Source organism: Oryctolagus cuniculus, chromosome 21, assembly GCF_964237555.1.
Source record: "Oryctolagus cuniculus chromosome 21, mOryCun1.1, whole genome shotgun sequence".
Classification (NCBI taxonomy): Eukaryota; Metazoa; Chordata; class Mammalia; order Lagomorpha; family Leporidae; genus Oryctolagus; species Oryctolagus cuniculus.
In genome coordinates this window covers 15,770,557-15,789,584 of record NC_091452.1, presented here as the reverse complement: position 1 = coordinate 15,789,584, position 19,028 = coordinate 15,770,557, and the positions used below count along the sequence as shown (strand labels likewise).

Here is a 19,028-nt window from a genome sequence, read left to right as displayed (position 1 = left end):
GATTAAAAATAAATAATATGCAAATAGCTGCCTTCAGGAAAGATCTAGGCATTAAAATAGGACTTCAGTCGGTTGTGTTTAGCCTGATGCTCGTTATCCAACCGGACCTCCACCTAGTAACTTTCCCCTGCCATTCTCCCAGTAGACACAGGAGGCTGACCTCTGCCTCTCAGGATGGCGAGGTTTGCATGACAGCCTTTGAAAGCGACAGGCAGTTCCAAACAAACATCTTTTTTTTTTTTTTTTTACACTGACAGTAGATAATTTTTTATATCCTTATTCTCTGTTAGAACTGCACAAGATCTATCTGTGCAAATGCAGATACAAAAGTTCTGTTGGTTCATCTTTGCATCCTCCCTCCTTGGAGCTGAACTGTTCACAGCCTCATAATATAGTCTGGTAATAAACAGATCACTTGTGGAAACAAGGAGAAAATATTCCCACAGCCACAATACAGACCTAAGAATCCTCTCTGCACACTACCTGGTTCAACATCAAGGAGGGTCTTCCTGAGTGGTGAATATGACCTACTGCATCATTTCCAGTTTCAAGGGTCTGCAATAAGAGTGGAATAAACACATCTCTCTCTGTTTGAGAGAGGCAGTCCAGCATGGGGGAAGAGCACAGGTTCTTGATCTTCAGAGCTGTGTGTGAGTTCTGACCTTGCTAGTTACTAGTGGTGTAACCTTGGGCAGGTTACTTGGCCGCCTGGTTGCCCCAGTTCTCTTCTATAAAATGGGAATAAAATAATAGCTACCTTGAAGGACAGTTGTGGAGGTTGCCTTTGACTGTAAACACTTTTCAAGCCAGGAAGACCATTACTACACTGCCTGTGTCTCAAGTCTGTTTCATAATTGGCAAACCCATTGATGTGTGGGTGGGTTGGGGAGGGGGCAGCATCCGGGAGCTCCAAGCAGGGTCACAGGCTAAATGTGGTCTGGCTGTGGCGCACAATGCATTACAAAGCTGAATGAGTTAAAATGCTTCAAATCCTTGCCTGGACACTTCATACAGACACATCGTCCTCCTCTTGTCAAGTGGGAAAAATAGACACGATGACCAAATATAGAACCAGCAGTCACAGACTGGAAATAGAAATCAGGCACGAGAACCCTTGAGAGCCGGGTGACAACACTGAAGCGGAAGGACCCTTCCCTCTTCAGTGGGCCCGTCTCAGTTGAAGTGAGAGTAATAACCCTTCAAAAAATGTTTATGTATTTCCAAATACTTGAAAGCCAGAGAGAAAGAGAGGCAGAGAAAGGGAGATCTTCCACCCTCGGGTTCATTCCCCAAATGCCCACAACGGTTAGGGCTGGGTCAGGCCACATCCAGGAGGCTGGAACTCAGTCGGAGTCTCCCGTGTGGGTGACAGGGGCCCAAGCCCTTGAGCCATCACCTGCTGCCTCCCAGGGTGTTCAGTAGAACGAAGCTGGAGTCCTGAGTGGAGCTGGGACTTGAACCCTGCAACTCTGTTATGGCGTGTGGGCACTGCAAGCTGTGGCTAAACCCACTGCACCGCAACATTCACCCTGAGAAAATTAACCTTGACGCCTCCTTCACTTTTTCCCAGTGTTTCCTCTTTAGAATTACATAATCTAATTTTGGGAGAAATGGAAGAAGTGACAGAAATGGGCTCAAAATAAAATGCATATTTTTTTCATGAAACAAAATGAGTGGTTACCCAAAGGTTCAAATACCTTTGTTAAGTAAATCATTTAGTCTTATGTGAATTGGTTTCTTGTTGTCCATTTGTTCCCCCAAGAGGCTTTAAAAATGAAGCATCTTTGTCATTCATTTTTTTTTTTTTTTAATGACAGGCAGAGTGGACAGTGAGAGAGAGAGACAGAGAGAAAGGTCTTCCCTTGCCTTTGGTTCACCCTCCAATGGCCGCCGCGGCCGGCGCGCTGCAGCAGGCGCACCGCACTGATCTGATGGCAGGAGCCAGGTGCTTCTCCTGGTCTCCCATGGGGTGCAGGGCCCAAGCACTTGGGCCATCCTCCACTGCCCTCCCGGGCCACAGCAGAGAGCTGACCTGGAAGAGGGGCAACCGAGACAGAATCCGGCGCCCCGACCGGGACTAGAACCTGGTGTGCCGGCGCCGCAAGGTGGAGGATTAGCCTATTGAGCTGCGGCGCCGGCCATGTCATTCACTTTTATTCCTCATGTTTCCCATGATCCATTAAGGTCAAATAATATGCAAGAAATGGAAACAGATAAAATAGTAAATTACCTATCATCTAGTAAATGAGCTTCCATGTGATAGATGGAAAAACCTACCTAGCAACGTTTGGGATGGCTTAACTGGAGTTCCAGAATCCATGTGATAGCCAGTGTGCCTTAGTCTTCTTGTTTTCCTTCAGGAAAGAGGTAGAGGGAAGCACAGTGGTTACATGGAGACATATATAGATATAGGATGCAGTGAGGGGTCAGTGTGGTGCCGTTAGAGGGTTAAGTGGACACCTACAACACTGGCTTCCAATCCAGCTCCCTATTAATGCATCTGGGAAAGTGGTGGAAGATGGCCCAAGTACTTGGGCCCCTGCACCCACATGGGGCCCTGGGAAGAAGCTCCTGGTGCCTAGCCTGGCCCAGCCCCAGCCATTATGAGCATTTGGGGAGTGAACCAGCATATGGAAGATGTCTCTCTCTTGCTCTCTCCAACTCTGCCTTTCAAATAAATCTTTATTTGTTTTTTTTTTTTTAAAGGATACAGTATATCATAATAAAATCAGTTTACTACATATAGGAAGCAAACCAGTTGAATCAGTGGGTGTTGTTTATTCCTTGTTTCTGATTTTAGGAGACTTAATGATGTCATAGACAGATGATAGAGGTGCCCAATGGGGCATTGCTGTCTGCCAGGAGTGATGAATGAATAGTTCTCTTCCTGTGTTTTGTTTTTGTTTTTGTATTTTTTTTTTTTTTTAAATGACAGGCAGAGTGGACAGTGAGAGAGAGAGACAGACGGAAAGGTCTTCCTTTGCCATTGGTTCACCCTCCAATGGCCGCTGCGGCCTGCGCGCTGCAGCCGGTGCACTGCGCTGATCCGATGGCAGGAGCCAGGTGCTTCTCCTGGTCTCCCATGGGGTGCAGGGCCCAAGCACTTGGGCCATCTTCCACTGCACTCCCTGGCCACAGCAGAGAGCTGGCCTGGAAGAGGGGCAACCGGGACAGAACCGGCGCCCTGACCGGGACTAGAACCTGGTGTGCTGGCGCCGCAAGGCGGAGGATTAGCCTATTGAGCCACAGTGCCGGCCTCTTCCTGTGTTTTTAAAGATTTATTTTTATTTATTTGAAAGGCACAGTTGGAGAGGCAGAGAGGGAAATCTTCCATCCACTCGTTCACTCTCCAAATGGCTGCAATGGCCAGGCTGAAGCTAGGAGCTTCATCTGGGTCTCTCAAGTATGTAGGGACCCAAGCACTTGGGCCATCCTCTGCTGCTTTCCCAGGCACATTAGCAGGAATCTGGATTGGAAACGGAGCAACCAGGACTCAAACTGGTGCCTTATGGGTTGCCGGTGCTGCAGCTAGTGGCTTAATCCACTGCACCACAGTGCTGGCCCCTCTTCCTTTTTCCCTGATAAAATGTTTAGCTAAGCATCTGCTCAAATAGCATGTATTCCCCCTCTTGTAGCTAACACCATAGCATAACTAATACATTAGGAATTGACACGGTTTTTAATGTTGAGAAAACAAACTCCCAGGCTGCTTAAGACATTGAAAAACCATCAGCTCACTTAACAAAATGGAAAGATGTATTTTCTGAGCCACATTCAACAAATGTGCTTAACTGATGTTCTTTAATTATATGCCCAGGAGGATTTTTTTGTAATTAATATTCAAAGGGGGTTAAAATAGGGAACTGTGAAAATAATGGTAGAATTTCATAAAGTAGGTCTGCTCTAGGTTTGAAATTGGAAACAATTAATAACCATAGGTTTAAGAGGCATTTCCTTTTAATTTGCGTTTTTCTGTTATGTAAAATTGAATCTACTGCCTGTGCACCTCATTCCAACTATTATTAGAAAATTGCCCTTAAATTTCTAAAGTATTATATATGAAAGCTCTCTGCAAGCACTGACACGGAGCCTCAGCCAAGAGAATAAGAAAGCCAAATGCAATGAAATGGAAATCATTCTGCTATTGAGCAGGGAAATAATTTAACAAAACCAGATTAAATCGCTCACTAAAGCCACCGCTTCATATACGTGGATTCCCATTTTCTGATAGCTAATCGTATAGTGAAATCCGCTAAAGTGAAGCAGAATGTGGGGTTGTGTTTTCAGGGTCATTCTGAGTTTCCCTTTAGTTTCTCTCTCTTTTGTTGCATGAGATTAAATTTATTGTTTGTGATTAAAATAACTGCAGTGCCCTTGGCTGTCAGCCTTCCTTGATAAGAACTTTATTTTGCTGTCAAAGACTTTGGTCATCTCCAGTGATGACGTCCCAGAGGTGACGTCAGGCATTTTTAGCTTCCTTAGCTGGTTATATCAGGCTACCTCTCCTCTTTCCTTGATTCGCACTTCCCACCTTAGATTGTTGTCCATCAACTTGATCTCACCGGAAGTGGCCCCTCCATCACTTTTGATTGATCTGCCTTTGCCCTGTTTTCCAGGTGTGTCCCGAGTTAGAGAGGGACCACGACTTTCCCCTTTTCTACCACTGCATGCCGAGTGGTGGGCGTGGGAGCGTGGGTTGGCTCTCCCAGTTGGGTGAGCTGTGCGTTGATCGCCAGCGTCACGTGGGCTCAAAGATCAGCTCTAGAAGCAACTCCTCCCTCACGGTGAACTTGCTTCGGCGTAACCGGGTTCCTCCCCTCTTTCAGGTCATCACAGACCTGGAGGAGCAGCTGAACCAGCTGACTGAGGACAACGCCGAACTCAACAACCAGAACTTCTACTTGTCCAAACAACTCGATGAGGCTTCCGGTGCCAACGACGAGATTGTCCAGCTGCGGAGTGAGGTGGACCATCTGCGCCGCGAGATCACAGAGAGGGAGATGCAGCTCACCAGCCAGAAGCAAGTAAGGAGGGTGGACGGGGCGGGGAGGCCCCCAAGCACTTCACCCAGTTCTGGGAGGAGTGCCTGCTGCGTTCTCCCAAGGGCTGCAAGACCAAGGCCCGCTAAGCAGAGGGGCTCTTTGCACAGTTGTGTCTTGTTTCCAAGGCTTTGGGGCTCTTCAAAGTATAGAGTTGTTCTTAATTCTGATTTAAACAAACTTAAAATCTAATGCTTTGGAAGGCCGGTGTGAGCATAGTGGATAGTGAGAGAGAGAGACAGAGAGAAAGGTCTTCCTTTGCTGTTGGTTCACCCTCCAATGGCTGCCACGGCCGGCACGCTACAGCCAGCGCACCGCGCTGATCCGAAGCCAGGAGCCAGGTGCTTCTCCTGGTCTCCCATGGGGTGCAGGGCCCAAGCACTTGGGCCATCTTCCACTGCACTCCCTGGCCACAGCAGAGAGCTGGCCTGGAAGAGGGGCAACCAGGACAGAATCCGGCGCCCCGACCGGGACTAGAACCCGGTGTGCCGGCGCCGCAAGGCGGAGGATTAGCCTATTGAGCTGCGGCGCCGGCCAGAGCATTTGATTTTTAAGTGCGGTCACTTCCCCAGGCCTTGCTTTGGGTTCTGCCTCTCAAGATGCCCGCAGCAGTGGCTCTCGATGCATTCCTCACCGGCGAGAAACCGTATCGCAGGCTGTAGTTAGAAACCCGTGCTCTTCTGAAACTGAGCCGATGAGCTCCTCATTTGCGTCAAGGCGCAACTCAGTGGTACTGATTTGCAGACGATGGAGGCGCTGAAGACGACCTGCACGATGCTGGAAGAACAGGTCATGGATCTGGAGGCCCTGAACGACGAGCTGCTGGAGAAGGAGCGGCAGTGGGAGGCCTGGAGGAGCGTCCTCGGCGACGAGAAGTCCCAGTTCGAGTGTCGAGTTCGAGAGCTGCAGCGCATGCTGGACACTGAGAAGCAGAGCAGGTGGGATTCCCTGTCTGTAGACAGCCGTGACCGGCGCCTGCAGCAGGCGAGCAGTGCAGAGGGGGACCAGCTGTCCCAGCTTGCCTGGGGCACAAGACTTTCAGTGCCCAAACTGGGAGACTCCTGAGCAAACCACGCTGGACTGGTCATCCTGGCTGTGGACGTGGCAGTTGATTCCAAGGCAGTGGCTGCTGTCCTGGGTGGAAGGGCCAGGAGTTAGGACAGACAGCTCAGGGCTTTCTGTGCAGAGCCACTTTCATGAGGTTTCCTATGGCGGCCATGCCTGACCATCGGTGCTGTTACATTGGTCAGGTCTTGTGCCCATCTTCCCTCTATACTTGGGCTGGATGATTCTTTGTGGTGGGGTCTGTGCTATGCGTTGTAGGGGACTGAGCATCAGCCCTGCTCCCTACCTGCACACGGCCAGCAGCAGCCATTGTTCAAAGTTGTGACAACCAAAAACATCTCCAGATGGTGCTCCCAGTGTCCCCTGGCCGGGGGCATAATTGTCCCCAGTGGGGAACCACTGCGTTACCAAAAAAGTTCAGAGGTTTGCTCTTTGTTTTTCGCTGTTGTGGTGAGAAGTGGTGATGAGTTCAGGCAGTTTCTTCCCCCTGCTTTCCCACTGCCCTAGCACAGCAGACGTCCGTGCCGGATCTCAGATCTGCCGAGGCTCAGGGTGTGCCCTGCATAGCCCAAGGATGCCATTCGCATTGAAGGCGGTTTTACAGCTCAGGACAGGAAAGTGTCTCGTTCTAACAGAACTGGGAGTTAGGACAGTTTACAGGTGGAGGAAAGAAACGGTCCTGAGGATGGGGCCCTTTCTCCATTTGCACGGGGGCTACGGGCCAGCATCAGCCCGGAGGCTTCATGTCGGCCTGGCTGACTCATGTCCAGCCTCTGTACCCGGGTCAGTGTCACTGTCCCTTGGAGGATTTTCTGGTCTCCTTGAGCACTGTAAACTACACCTGGGCATAGCTGTCACTTTGTTTGCTCTCTGCCACATTTAGCCAGATGTGCTGGGTGAGCAACCTCAGGCTACGCCCAGGTGAGCTGGAAGAGATGAAGGCAGAAGATGAAAATGCACTTTGCACAGTCGCGCACTCAGGGTGTGTGCTGTTGTGAGGGGCTGCTGTTTGAAGGCCCTGTTCCTGCTTCCCTGTAAACCCCTGGGCTCCCCCCATTCCTCACTGTGAGATCTGGCTGCTCTCCGTAGGGTCCCTTCCTTGCCACCTTCAAGTCCGGCTGTTGCTCGAGTCCTTCAGAGATCGTTTTGCATGTGGGAGACCCAAGTTGAGTTCTTGGTTCCTGGCTCTGGCCTGGCCCACTTCTGGCTGTTGTGGGCACTGGGAAGTGAATGTGCAGACAAGAGAACTCTGTTTGCCTGTCAAATAGTATGACAATGATTAAAATAATAATGAAATACACAAGCACACAGGGAAGATGGAATTATGGTCTGTGCTTAAGAAGGCTGCATTCATTTGCTTTCAGGTCAACTGCAAGTGAGTTTGGCTTTTCCTCATTTTTTTCTCTTTTGGTATTCTGTAATATATTCACGAGGATGGGAGTCTAGTGGAGAAGACAGACTGCACCCTGATATTTATGTCTTAAGACGGAGAGGGAGGGGTGCTAGGAGAGGAATACATTCACCCTTCAGGTACAGGGCAGGCAGAAGAGACACTGGGAATGGTTTTGTGGAGGACATTAGGAGTTTCTGCTGGGAGGCTCAGGAGTTTGTACCAGAGGGGAGGAGGGACCTAGCCACGGGGAGATTGCATGAGCCCGAGTGTGGGGTAGGAGAATGGCTAGTCCACGTCGGAGGTGAGCCTGAGTGTGGGGTAAGAGAATGGCTAGTCCACGTCGGAGGTGAGCCCGAGTGTGGGGTAGGAGAATGGCTCGCCCACATCTGGGGTGAGCCTGAGTGTGGGGTAGGAGAATGGCTCGCCCACATCTGGGGTGAGCCCGAGTGTGGGGTAGGAGAATGGCTCCACCACATCAGGGCCTGAGTGTGGGGTAGGAGAATGGCTCGCCCACATCTGGGGTGAGCCCGAGTGTGGGGTAGGAGAATGGCTTGCCCACATCTGGGGTGAGCCTGAGTGTGGGGTAGGAGAATGGCTCGCCCACGTCTGGGATGAGCCCGAGTGTGGGGTAGGAGAATGACTCGCCCACATCTGGGGTGAGCCTGAGTGTGGGATAGGAGAATGGCTTGCCCACATCTGGGGTGAGCCTGAGTGTGGGGTAGGAGAATGGCTCGCCCACGTCAGGGATGAGCCCGAGTGTGGGGTAGGAGAATGGCTCCCCCATGTCGGGGTGAGCCTGAGTGTGAGGTAGGAGAATGGCTCGCCCACATTGGGAATGAGCCCGAGTGTGGGGTAGGAGATTGGCTCGCCCATGTTGGGGGTGAGCCCGAGTGTGGGGTAGGAGAATGGCTTGCCCACATCGGGGATGAGCCCGAGTGTGGGGTAGGAGAATGGCTCCACCACGTTGGGGTGAGCCTGAGTGTGGGGTAGGAGAATGGCTCGCCCACGTCGGGGAAAGGACGGCCTTGTCCCGTCCGGCTTCTTGTGTTTCTGTGCTTCGGTGTTTGGATGCATTCCTCAGATCACGGTTCAGTTACTTGATGGGCACCTGAAACACTTAGCCTCTTGCATATATTTAAAGGGAGGAAAAGCTTGCTCCAGTGGGTCTGCCGTGGTCCCTGCTCCTGTGGTTCTTCCGTGGGGGCTCACCCCATCTCCAGGCCCACGGAGGGTGTGCCAGTCTTGACACAGCGTGTTCAGCCCAGTTGCATTTGGAGCTGTCTTTTCCCTTTCAGCTTTCCAAGTGAGTACTCACAGGAGCCTTACCTTTTAAGGGCATTTTTACCCAAGGCCTAAAGTGGGTCACATCTTTGCTGGGTAAGCGGTTGGAAAGGAAGATATAATTTGGAAGTCGGAGGCAGGGTTGGGCGTCTGTCCAACTCTCAGCCTGTTGAGTTGCTTGTCAGGATTAGATAGGGGCCCCCACTCTGCAGATCGCTGGCAGCGGGAACCCTAAAGGTGGGCCTGTGTTTCTGTGGCAGGGCGAGGGCCGACCAGCGGATCACCGAGTCTCGCCAGGTGGTGGAGCTGGCGGTGAAGGAGCACAAGGCCGAGATCCTCGCTCTGCAGCAGGCTCTCAAGGAACAGAAGCTGAAAGCCGAGAGCCTCTCCGACAAGGTCAGCACTTGGCCCTCTGCCTTGTAGAAAAGCATTTTCTGTTTCCATCTTTTAAAGACATGCTTGACACACATCAAAATTCAATCCCCGGTAAGCGTATTACCTAAGCATACATCCGTTCAACCCGGAAGTGTCACCTGGTCATACCCTCCTGGGGGACATCCTTGGTTGGTGATGGTGTGAGTGGTGATGGGTGCTGGGTGATCGTGGTTGCTCAGTGACCTCTTAACATCTCCCTGGCTGGGTCCCAAGTCCTGAATTTCTGTTCCATCGTCTGGCATCTTGTTTCTAGCAGGCTTTATGGATTTAATGCTGGGCATACTTGGGGAGGTGCACTGTGGCAGTGACTAACACTCATTCCATTGCTGCAGCCACAGCTGGCCAGTGTCTCTGAGCGTGGGCTCGTGACGCATGCACGTCCTGTGTATTTCACATTGGACATGCGTGTGTTCTGTCCATGCACCTTCACATGTTACATTCACAAAATACATGCATGTGCTGGATTCTTTAATGGCCTTAAAAAAGATGCAGACGAGGTGCTTCAGTGTTACAGATGACAAAAGTAGAGATCAGAAGCTTTATATGCGCAGGGCTCACACTTTCCACATACACACATAAAATCTAAAGTTTGTAGTTTCATTGTTCTAAAAATAAGTGTTTGAGGTCATTAAGGTAAATATAGAAACCATGGAAAAGGAAAAAATGCATGGTAACCCCTTACCCTGCTGTATTAGCGGTGAATTTATTTGCAGTTTCTTTTTGCTATTTATACATATGCGCATATACACACATATTCACATTACTGGACCATTTGTGTAAGTACAGGTTTTTACTATACATATAGCTTTACATCTTTTATTTTAACATCATAACAGGCTTTTTTTGGGTTATTGAATATTTTTGAACACGTAGCTCTAAAAAAAAATCAATTCGATGGAGGTGCCTAATTTAATCATCCTACTTGTGCTGGAAAGTTGGGCTTCTTCCAGTTTTTTGCCTCCTAAGTAACACTGTGAATAACATAAACCTTGTTCGTGTTTTGTGTACCATAATCTCATTATGTGTATTACAGTCTTGTTCGTGTTTTGTAGGTTTTTTTTTTGTGTGTGTGTGTGTCTGAAAATATTATGATTGTTTTCTTACCAGAAATTCACAAAAGCAGAATTGAATTCAAGACTAGTGCTTGCTACTCTGGGACACTCCTTGGTTCCCTGATGCTGGCTTACTGTTTCTTTTTTAAGTGTGAAAAAAGTAATTTATTATTTAGAGTTCAGTGAACCCTTTTATGTTTAACTGGATACTTTTTCCTAGTTGGCTCTCCTTAAAATATCCAGTAGCCAAGTCTTAAGCATCCTTTAAACTCCAAATATTCCAAGACCATTCTTTCTTTCTTTCTTTTGACAGGCAGAGTTAGACAGAGAGAGAGAGAGAGAGAGAGAGAGAGAGAGAGAGAAAGGTCTTCCTTTTTCCGTTGGTTAACCCCCAAGTGGCCACTATGGCTGGCGTGCTGCGCCGATCCGAAGCCAGGAGCCAGGTGCCTCCTCCTGGTCTCCCATGCGGGTGCAGGGCCCAAGGACCTGGGCCATCCTCCACTGCCCTCCCGGGCCACAGCAGAGAGCTGGACTGGAAGAGGAGCAACCGGGACACAATCCAGCGCCCCAACCAGGACTAGAACCCGGGGTGCCGGCGCCGCAGGCGGAGGATTAGCCTATTGAGCCGCGGCAACCGGCCAAGACCATTGTTTCTTGATCTCCCAATTGGGATAACTTTATCTTTTCCATACCTTTTTGTATGCAACTTATTAACTGACAAAGCAGTCGTTATTTGTAACACCTTCTGCCTTTCTGACTTAAGATCCTTGAGAGAGCTTAGCCATGCTTTTATGCCCAGAGCTACATTGCTATGCAAGTAGTAAGTAGTCAGTGTATAATCATTTAATTAAATGCAGCCAAAGCATGTCAGATAAATTCTTGAGCAGCCACGCCCTTAGAACTTCTCACAGCAATATATGAGACCTGTCCCTTAGAAAGAGTCTTATCCTCACATAACTAACATCCCTTGGAAAACCTACCTGTGGCCTGAACTCTGTAACAACATTGTCATTCTGACCTTTCGAAGCTGATTGTTCTTTATCTGTGAAGGTTTGTGAAAGCCATTGGCCTCTAACATTCTTAACTGTGGCATCATGGTCCATTTTTCCCAATGTCCAGCTCAATGACCTGGAGAAAAAGCATGCCATGCTTGAAATGAATGCTCGGAGCTTACAACAGAAACTGGAGACTGAACGCGAGCTCAAACAGAGACTCCTGGAAGAGGTGAGTACAAACACCTGGGAAAACAGAGCCGGGGGATTCTGAATGGAAAAACTCAGAGTGTTCCGGTGGTCAGAGCCAACTTAGACGTTTCATATCTTGAAATTGGAATTTTCAAGAAAGAGTCAGGCGGTTACATAATACTTTGCAGTATTTAAATATTCAGAGAACATGTTGTGAGGATCAGAGGGTCCATGGTGCATGATAGATTGTCAAGCTCATAGTGAGTTTGTGCCAAATAGAGGTTTATGAAATGCACAGGTGAATGAATATCAAGTTTAAACTCTTCTTTAGAATTAATATGCAAAGTATTAAGTTTCATGCTGACAGGACACCCATGAATATTAGCTTCCTTCACAGGGTAGGGATTGGATCAGGTTATGCCGAGCACCAAATTTCATGAATACTTTTGAACATTCATTTAATTCAATTACAAAAAATTGTGCCCTGCTTTTGAGACAGAAGATGACAAGCTCAAATTGATCTCCTAAGCCCATCCATTATTTCATTTCCTGTACCTTTTCATAGAGCTCTGAAAATTGCTACTGAAATGGATGACTATTGCCCACTCTCACCGAACGTCTTACATATTGACTCCCTAATGATTCTACTTTGTTCGTTAGACTTGACCTACGAGGACAAATGTACTCCATACAGATACCTAATGAAAAGTTGAGCTCCAGAGAGTTCAGTTAACCAGAACCCTCTTGTGCATAATTTTTTTTTGTGATCCCCTTAGCTCTGAGGTGATTTACTGGTAGAAATAATTTTGCTATGCTATTAAGTAGGAAAAGTGTAGTGAAATTTGGCAGGTGGGTATTGAATATTTTATAGAATGATACTTTGAAAGATACAGGTGGGAGTTTGGGAGAGTTCTGGAAATGGATGGTAGTGATGGCTGCATGATGACACGAATGTCCTTCAGCCACAGAAGGACTTACATTAGTGATGAATTTTGTTATGTGTATTTTGCCACTATAAATTAAAAAAATAAAATTAGTAATGCAATGTCAACTTGTATAGACATGAAGTTCATCAGATGGTCTGAAGAACACTACATAGGTTGAGTATCCCTTATGCAGAATGCTTGGGACCAGAAGTGTTTCAGATTTCAAATTTTGGAATACTTGCATACATGTAGTGAGACATCCTAAGGATGGAGCCTAAACCTAAAACTGAAATTCGTTTATTTTTCTTATATGCCTTGTACAGTTGCCTGAAGGTAACGTTGTCCAGTGCTTTTAGTGCGCCTGCATTTTGACTGTGACCCCTATGAAGTCATGTGTGGGATTTTCCATTTGTGGCATTATATCAGTGAGCTTTGGATTTGGGTTGGGCATTTAGTCCAAGGCGTAAGTCACTAGTTAAGATACCCACATCCCACTTGGGAGTACCTGGGTTTGATTCCTAGTTCCAGCTCCTGTTTCTAGTTTTCTGCTAATGTAGACCCTGGGAGGCACTGGTGTGGCTCAAGTTACTGGGTTCTTGGCACCCAAGTGGGAGGCCTGGATGGAGTTCCTGACTCCAAGCTTCAACCCTGGCCTTTATGGGCATTTGGGGAGTGAACCTGTGGATGAGAGCTCTCCTCTCTGTCTCTCTTGCTTTTCAAAGAAAAACAAATCCATTCATTCTGTGGGTTCAATTTATTTAAAAAAAAAAAACAACAAATTTTTATGTTTTAGATTTCAGGTTTTTTTTTTTTTTTTTTTTTTTTTTTTTTTTTTTTTTTTTGTCTTAGAGATGTTGAACCTGTAATGGAAATTTTACATTTACCTGGTGGTCAAATAGAGAATTGTGGCCTCTTGTCTGGGATGAATAGGCAGTGTTCCCTGTTCTGCTCTTTCTGCCTCCAGCAGGCACCTAAGTAATGCCTATGCTGTCTTCCTCCTGAAGAGGGCAGATTGGCCCTGACAGCTCAGTGCTGTGGTCCAAGGTTACTGGTGAGTCAGTGGCAGCGCTGGGAATAGGCTGCAAGCCTGCCTCGCTCCCTCGTTCTCGCTTTGGAGCGACATGAGAACATTTCCAGTTTCCCAGTTTGTACCCCACAGATAGATTTCTGAGCAGACATCTGGCCGACACTGTGCTTGAAGCAGATGTCACAGACAGCTGAAACCTCTGGGAAATAAAGATTGATGTTTATTGTCCCAAATTGCAGTTGGGATCCTTGGCTGTGGGCTGTGCTGGACGAGCGTGGGCCCAAGGTCTCACCCAAGTGTCCTCATCACAGGTGTGGAGATGTTTGGGTTGGGCAGAGTCAGAGTCTCAGAAGTGGGAGGGGTTTTCGCTCCTCTAATCCAAATCCCCAGCACTGGTCCCTTTATCCCTGCAGATAAAGGATCCGGACCTTCCTCTTACATGTTCCTTGGTGGCCCACGGTGGCCTCAGAAGCTTTCCCAACACGGTTCTTGGCAGCCAGTGTCGGTCCATTGGATGTAGCACCAGGGGAGGAAGTTGCTTTGTTGATCCTGGCCAAAGTCATCCTGTCCGAGGCAGAGAATCCCTTCCCCTCTCAAACGGTGGCCTAGATACACTGACTTTGGATACTTCAGCCTGTTCGTTTTAAAAAGATGTATGTATTTCTTTGAAAGGCAGAGTTACAAAAAGACAGATAGATACAGCGAGATCTCCCACCCGCTGGTTCACTCCCCAGATGGCTGCAATGGCTGGGATTGGGCCAGGCCAAAGCCAGAAGCCAGGAAACCCATCTAGGTCTCGCATATGGGTGCAGGAGCCCGAGCACTAGGGCCAGCTTCACTGCTTCCCCCAGTGCATTAGCAGGGAGCTGGATCAGAAATGAAGCAGCTGGGACTTGCACTGGCTTTGCAGGTGGTGGCTGAATCTGCTGCACCAGATGTGCTGGTCCCCCCGTTCATTTGTCAGCAGCTCTAATTCTTAGAAAATCCTTTCTTATTTCAATCTAAAACTTAAAACTTCTACCCACTGATTCTAAGACACTGAAACATGAGATTAGAGAGTAGTCTGATATTTCCAACCCAAATCAGAGATGGCTGTTGATCAGTAGTCAAATTACTTGATTAGTAATCCAAATAACTAGTATTTAATTAGCACTTACTATGTGCCAGGTGCCTTCCTGAGTATTTTACATGAATTAACTCATGTAAAATGGGCTTGCGATAAGCCCACAAGAGAGCTGCTTTTATCCTCTGTGACAGTTGCTGAGATCCAGCTAGCTCTCCCCCTCCAAGTTGCCTTCTGTTTTCTAACTGAAACATTTCAAATCCCTCCAAGCTTTGGATGTTCTTTTCTGGTAGATGTATCTTTCCAAAAGGGAGTTTCTAGAGACCCCTGTGGGCCGAATGGCACTGCATGCAGTGGGCTATTGCCACGTCCATCCTGGGTTCTGTAAACCTCTGCTTGTTCCCGGGGCTCTGTGGGGTGGGGCTTGGGGTGGGGTCTCCTCCGTGATTGGCACCCGTTGACCAGCGAGAGCATCAGCCGCCCTTCCATGAGCTGTTTTCCTTCCTAGACAACTGTATGCTCTGTCAGAAACACTACACCCTGCTGAACTTTTCTTGGTGGTTTTGGTCACCCTTCTTGCCCAGCGGGGTCATTTCCTGCTCTAGCTCTGTCACCCAGTTCCTTCTCTCATCCTGTGGTTTCCTGTCACCCTGTAAAAGTGTCGGACAGGTCTCAGCGCCCTGCTCAGGCCCTGCTTTCATGCCGACCCACTCCCCTCTCTCTCTGGGAAGCAGCTTAATGGTTCTGAAGAACACTTCAGTGTGCATGAGTGTTTGTCACTAGTAGGTAACCAGCCTGTTTCTTGGAAAGCTAATGGACAGTTGAGATGTTTATTCCAGAAAAACATTTTGGACCTGGCTTTCACGAAGCGGATTCTTGTCCCTGGCAGCTGTTTCTCTGCCTCCTGCCTGGGAGCTAATGTCCTAAAATAGTAGAAAGAAGCTAAACAGGGTAATTTGTGGAAGAAATCACCTGTGAGGCGGGGCCCCATAGCTCCCCTTAAGAGGGTGTCCTGGCTGTTTTCTTCCTTTTTTACCTGTATTTTAGGGGATTCTACAGTGCAATTGGGAGACTCCTGGTTATGTGTCCAAGCCAAGTGATCTCTAGTTAGTATTGGTTCTCTCTTGCTTTATGGTAGGGCGATAGGGAAAAGGTAGGTGGGAAAGTGAGGGAAAGCACAGCCCTGGATGGAGGGAAGAAAGGAGGACAAAGGAGATAGAGAGGACCAGCATTCATTAAGCACCTGCTGTATGCCAGGCCTTGTGCTCAGTGTGTTGCCAGTGGGGCAGGCGTTGCACCCACTCTGAGGTGAAGATACAGGGCTCCAGGGGACAGTACAGTCACCTGCAGTCACACCACTGAGCTGTTCAGGCCCACACTCAGAGGGGCCTGTGAGATTCTAGGTCCAGGTTCTCTTCTGCTAGTGTGTGGTGCCTCCAGAAATCGGCTCCCTCCCAAGAGATAGGGCCGGTGATGAACAGAAAGGGAAGGAAAAGACACAGGTGGAGAGAAGGGGTGTGAGGTGAGCAGGGCCAGCAAGTTCTGAGGTTGTCAGCGGCCTTTGGCGTGCCTGGGTGAAAGGCTTTGGCTCCTGCCAGTGACTGTTTGAAAACGCCTGTGGTGATGGCTGTTGCTCTCCTGTAGCTCCCTGTGCCGAGTGTGCAGATGGGATCTGGGCCGCAGCAAGAGTGTTTAGAACACAGCTTGGGGCTGGATGAGACCAGCAGCAGCTGGTCAGCATGGCTGCTCTCCCTTGCTTTACAGAAACAGAAGAGTTTAGGAAAGAGCCATCAAGCCAGGGTCTTTATCACCTGTGCTGACTCTGGGTTGGCTTCCGATGTGAAAATCAGAGAGCAAATCGTAGCACAAAACCATTTCCAATGTACTAAATGGGCTTTTTTGCCCCTGTGGGTTTTACCGACACCGGTGCTGTGTCTCGGCTCCTCTGCCTTTCTCGGCATCCCGTGGATCTGTCTCCTTGATTGAGGCTCAGTCGGTGTGGGCGATTGGGCTCCTGTGTCCCTCGCCCTGCCTGCAGGAGCGGCTGACCGCTGACCACACTCGGGACCCTCCGCTTAAAGCCAGAGCGGATTCAGCTGCCACAGCACCGAGTCTCACTGCCTGTGAGGTGCTCTCAGGTGGCCCAAGCCTTTCCGTTCCAAAGTAGCCTCAGCTGTCGCTCCGACTGCGGCCTGGTGCCTGCCACCCCGGGACCCTGGGGCTTGTGCCGCTCCTTCCCAGCCACGCCCACATCATTTTGACATAGACAGCAATTTCTGACTCTGCCGTGAGATGGTTTCAGAAGCTGAGCTTTGGGTGCCGTGCCTGAAGTTAGTTCGGGAGGAGGAGCAGTAGGGGCCGAGTTATGTGCTGTGAGGGGCTGAGCCTCTGCCCCCCCCTCCCCTTCTCCCACCAGCAAGCCAAGTTACAGCAGCAGATGGACCTGCAGAAGAACCACATCTTCCGTCTGACTCAGGGGCTGCAGGAAGCCCTGGACCGGGCTGATTTGCTGAAGACAGAAAGGAGTGACCTGGAGTATCAGCTGGAGAACATCCAGGTGCGCACCTGCGGGGCCTGCTGGGAGGTGGGGTGCCTAGGCGCCGCGGCGGGGGGCCTCCACTGAAACGGCCGGCGTCTTTGTGGTATGCGGTGTCTGCTTCCCCCAAGGGTTCTTTAGGGAAATTTTCAAACGTCCAAGGAAGCCGGAAAGTGTCCCTGGTGACCACCACCTGAAATGTAACATCAGCCTTTTACTATTTTTACTTTCTCGTCTGTTCCGTTTATTCCATTTATTAACCCCATCTTTTTTTTTTTCCTTTGCAATAAAATCGGGACTAAATGAACAAGAACGTGCCCACCGGCACCATGCTGTCTGTGTCGCACGCTCACGTGCTGGGATCCCGACACCTGTGCGGTCTGTTCTCAGATGGTCCTGCCTGTAGCCGTGTCCTCCTGCCTTGGCTCTAAGGTGCTTTTCTCTTTCTGTTTCCATTTTAGGTTCTGTATTCTCACGAAAAGGTGAAAATGGAAGGCACGATTTCTCAACAAACCAAACTCATTGATTTTCTGCAAGCCAAAATGGACCAACCCGCTAAAAAGAAAAAGGTGGGTCACAGTGGGAGTGGACAGTTTTGCTCCATCATTCCCGATTCCGTGGGCATCGCCACGGTGTGTGATCACAGGCACGTGGCAGGAAATAATGTTCATTTTCCTGTTTTGTTTTTGGGTAAAAAAAAATACATAGTTTTTGAGAGAATCGGAGTAGCCCTTATCAGGGGTATCATTGATCCAATCCAACGAATGACTTGCCATTCGTGGCCATTAAGATTGTGGTGCCTTTCTCTGTTCAGGGAGTGTGCCCCTCGTAGCTGTGGGCAGTACGCTGGGTCGTGTGTCCTGGACTATAGTGGGATCCGCAGGTCACGAGCAGGGACTCCAGAGAGCAGGGGCAGCTTACGCGCGTGAGTCTAGAGGGCTGAGAAGGCTGCAGGCACAGGGGCGCAGAGGGGCTCTAGGATCGTATGTCAGGGACTCCACAGGAGACCTGAGTCCAGAAAGTCCTTGGAAATGACCTGGCCCAGTCCATTGCTCGACTGGAATCCAGGGAGTTGACCTGCCTTATAAAGCGTCCTGGCTCGATGGCTGGACCCTCCCCCACTGCTGCACCGTCCCTTTGCTATCACAAGAAACAAATCAACAACCGTGGACAGGGCTGTAGGTGGGTGCCCGCAGCAGGGTTGCTTGTCACAGGCCCGATTTCCCAGTGATTCCTGCCGATTCCCGTGATTTCTCGTTGCAGCCTTTGTCCTGGGTCTCAGTTCCTCTAAGGTCTCTGAGGAGCTTGTGGTCTCCTTCCCAAGGCTTTAGAACCCCGTAGTGGCAGAGGCTTCTCAGGCAAGGACTTGCAGAGCGGGGGTCCCGAGACAGGTGTGGGAGACCTGGTGGGTGTCCCGGCTCCTGGTGCCGTCCGTGCTGCAGGGGTGAGGGTGGCCTGCAGAGGCTGCAGGGGCGGATTTTCGTGCACCTGTGTGACTGTGTGTGTTTGTAATTCTTACGATGTTTAATCTTTTTTATTTTAGCAGCGACTGTTCCCTGGTTATGTCACTTGATGTAGTTAGGGTGTTTCCATATATTTTTTTCTTTCAGTTAATTTTTTCTTTCATTTGCATTATTCCTGGATTTTTCTTTTTTTTTTCCTTTCCATGTGCAGTAAATGTTTCCGTTTGCATTTTTTTTAAAGATGCCTCTTGTTTTGACGTCATTTTTAGCGTTTTTTTTTTTTTTTTTTCTTCCTTTTGGAAAAGCACTCCCATCTGTGTCTTGTCATAAGCATCGTGAGACAAATTCAAAGGCAAGAGTGACCTCTGACCCGGCGCTGCATCCTCCATCCTCTCCCGGTTCCATTTTTTGAGGGGTACAGACTCAGAAATGCCCTCCCGTCCTGGGGATGCCAAAGGAAGAGGTGGTGGCAGTGCAAGCGTCTTTAACCCGCTCGGTGAACACTTCTGCGCCCCCGTTTTGTTCTTTTTTCCCCCAGCCGGCCGGAGCGGGCTGTGGCTCAGC

General features: G+C 49.1%; 1 protein-coding gene across 19 annotated transcripts in view; it reads left to right on the top strand.

Annotated features, from left to right (window-relative positions):
- The window catches only part of CIT (citron rho-interacting serine/threonine kinase), a 182,021-nt gene that overhangs the window by 133,260 nt on the left and 29,733 nt on the right, over positions 1–19,028 (top strand). For all 19 annotated transcript variants that reach the window (XM_051826615.2, XM_051826613.2, XM_051826611.2 and 16 more), the window contains 6 exons: positions 4,827–5,024; positions 5,784–5,977; positions 9,039–9,174; positions 11,385–11,489; positions 16,882–17,022; positions 17,463–17,570. In XM_051826615.2, coding sequence (XP_051682575.2) covers positions 4,827–5,024; positions 5,784–5,977; positions 9,039–9,174; positions 11,385–11,489; positions 16,882–17,022; positions 17,463–17,570 — 882 coding nt within the window. The remainder of the gene's footprint in view (positions 1–4,826; positions 5,025–5,783; positions 5,978–9,038; positions 9,175–11,384; positions 11,490–16,881; positions 17,023–17,462; positions 17,571–19,028) is intronic.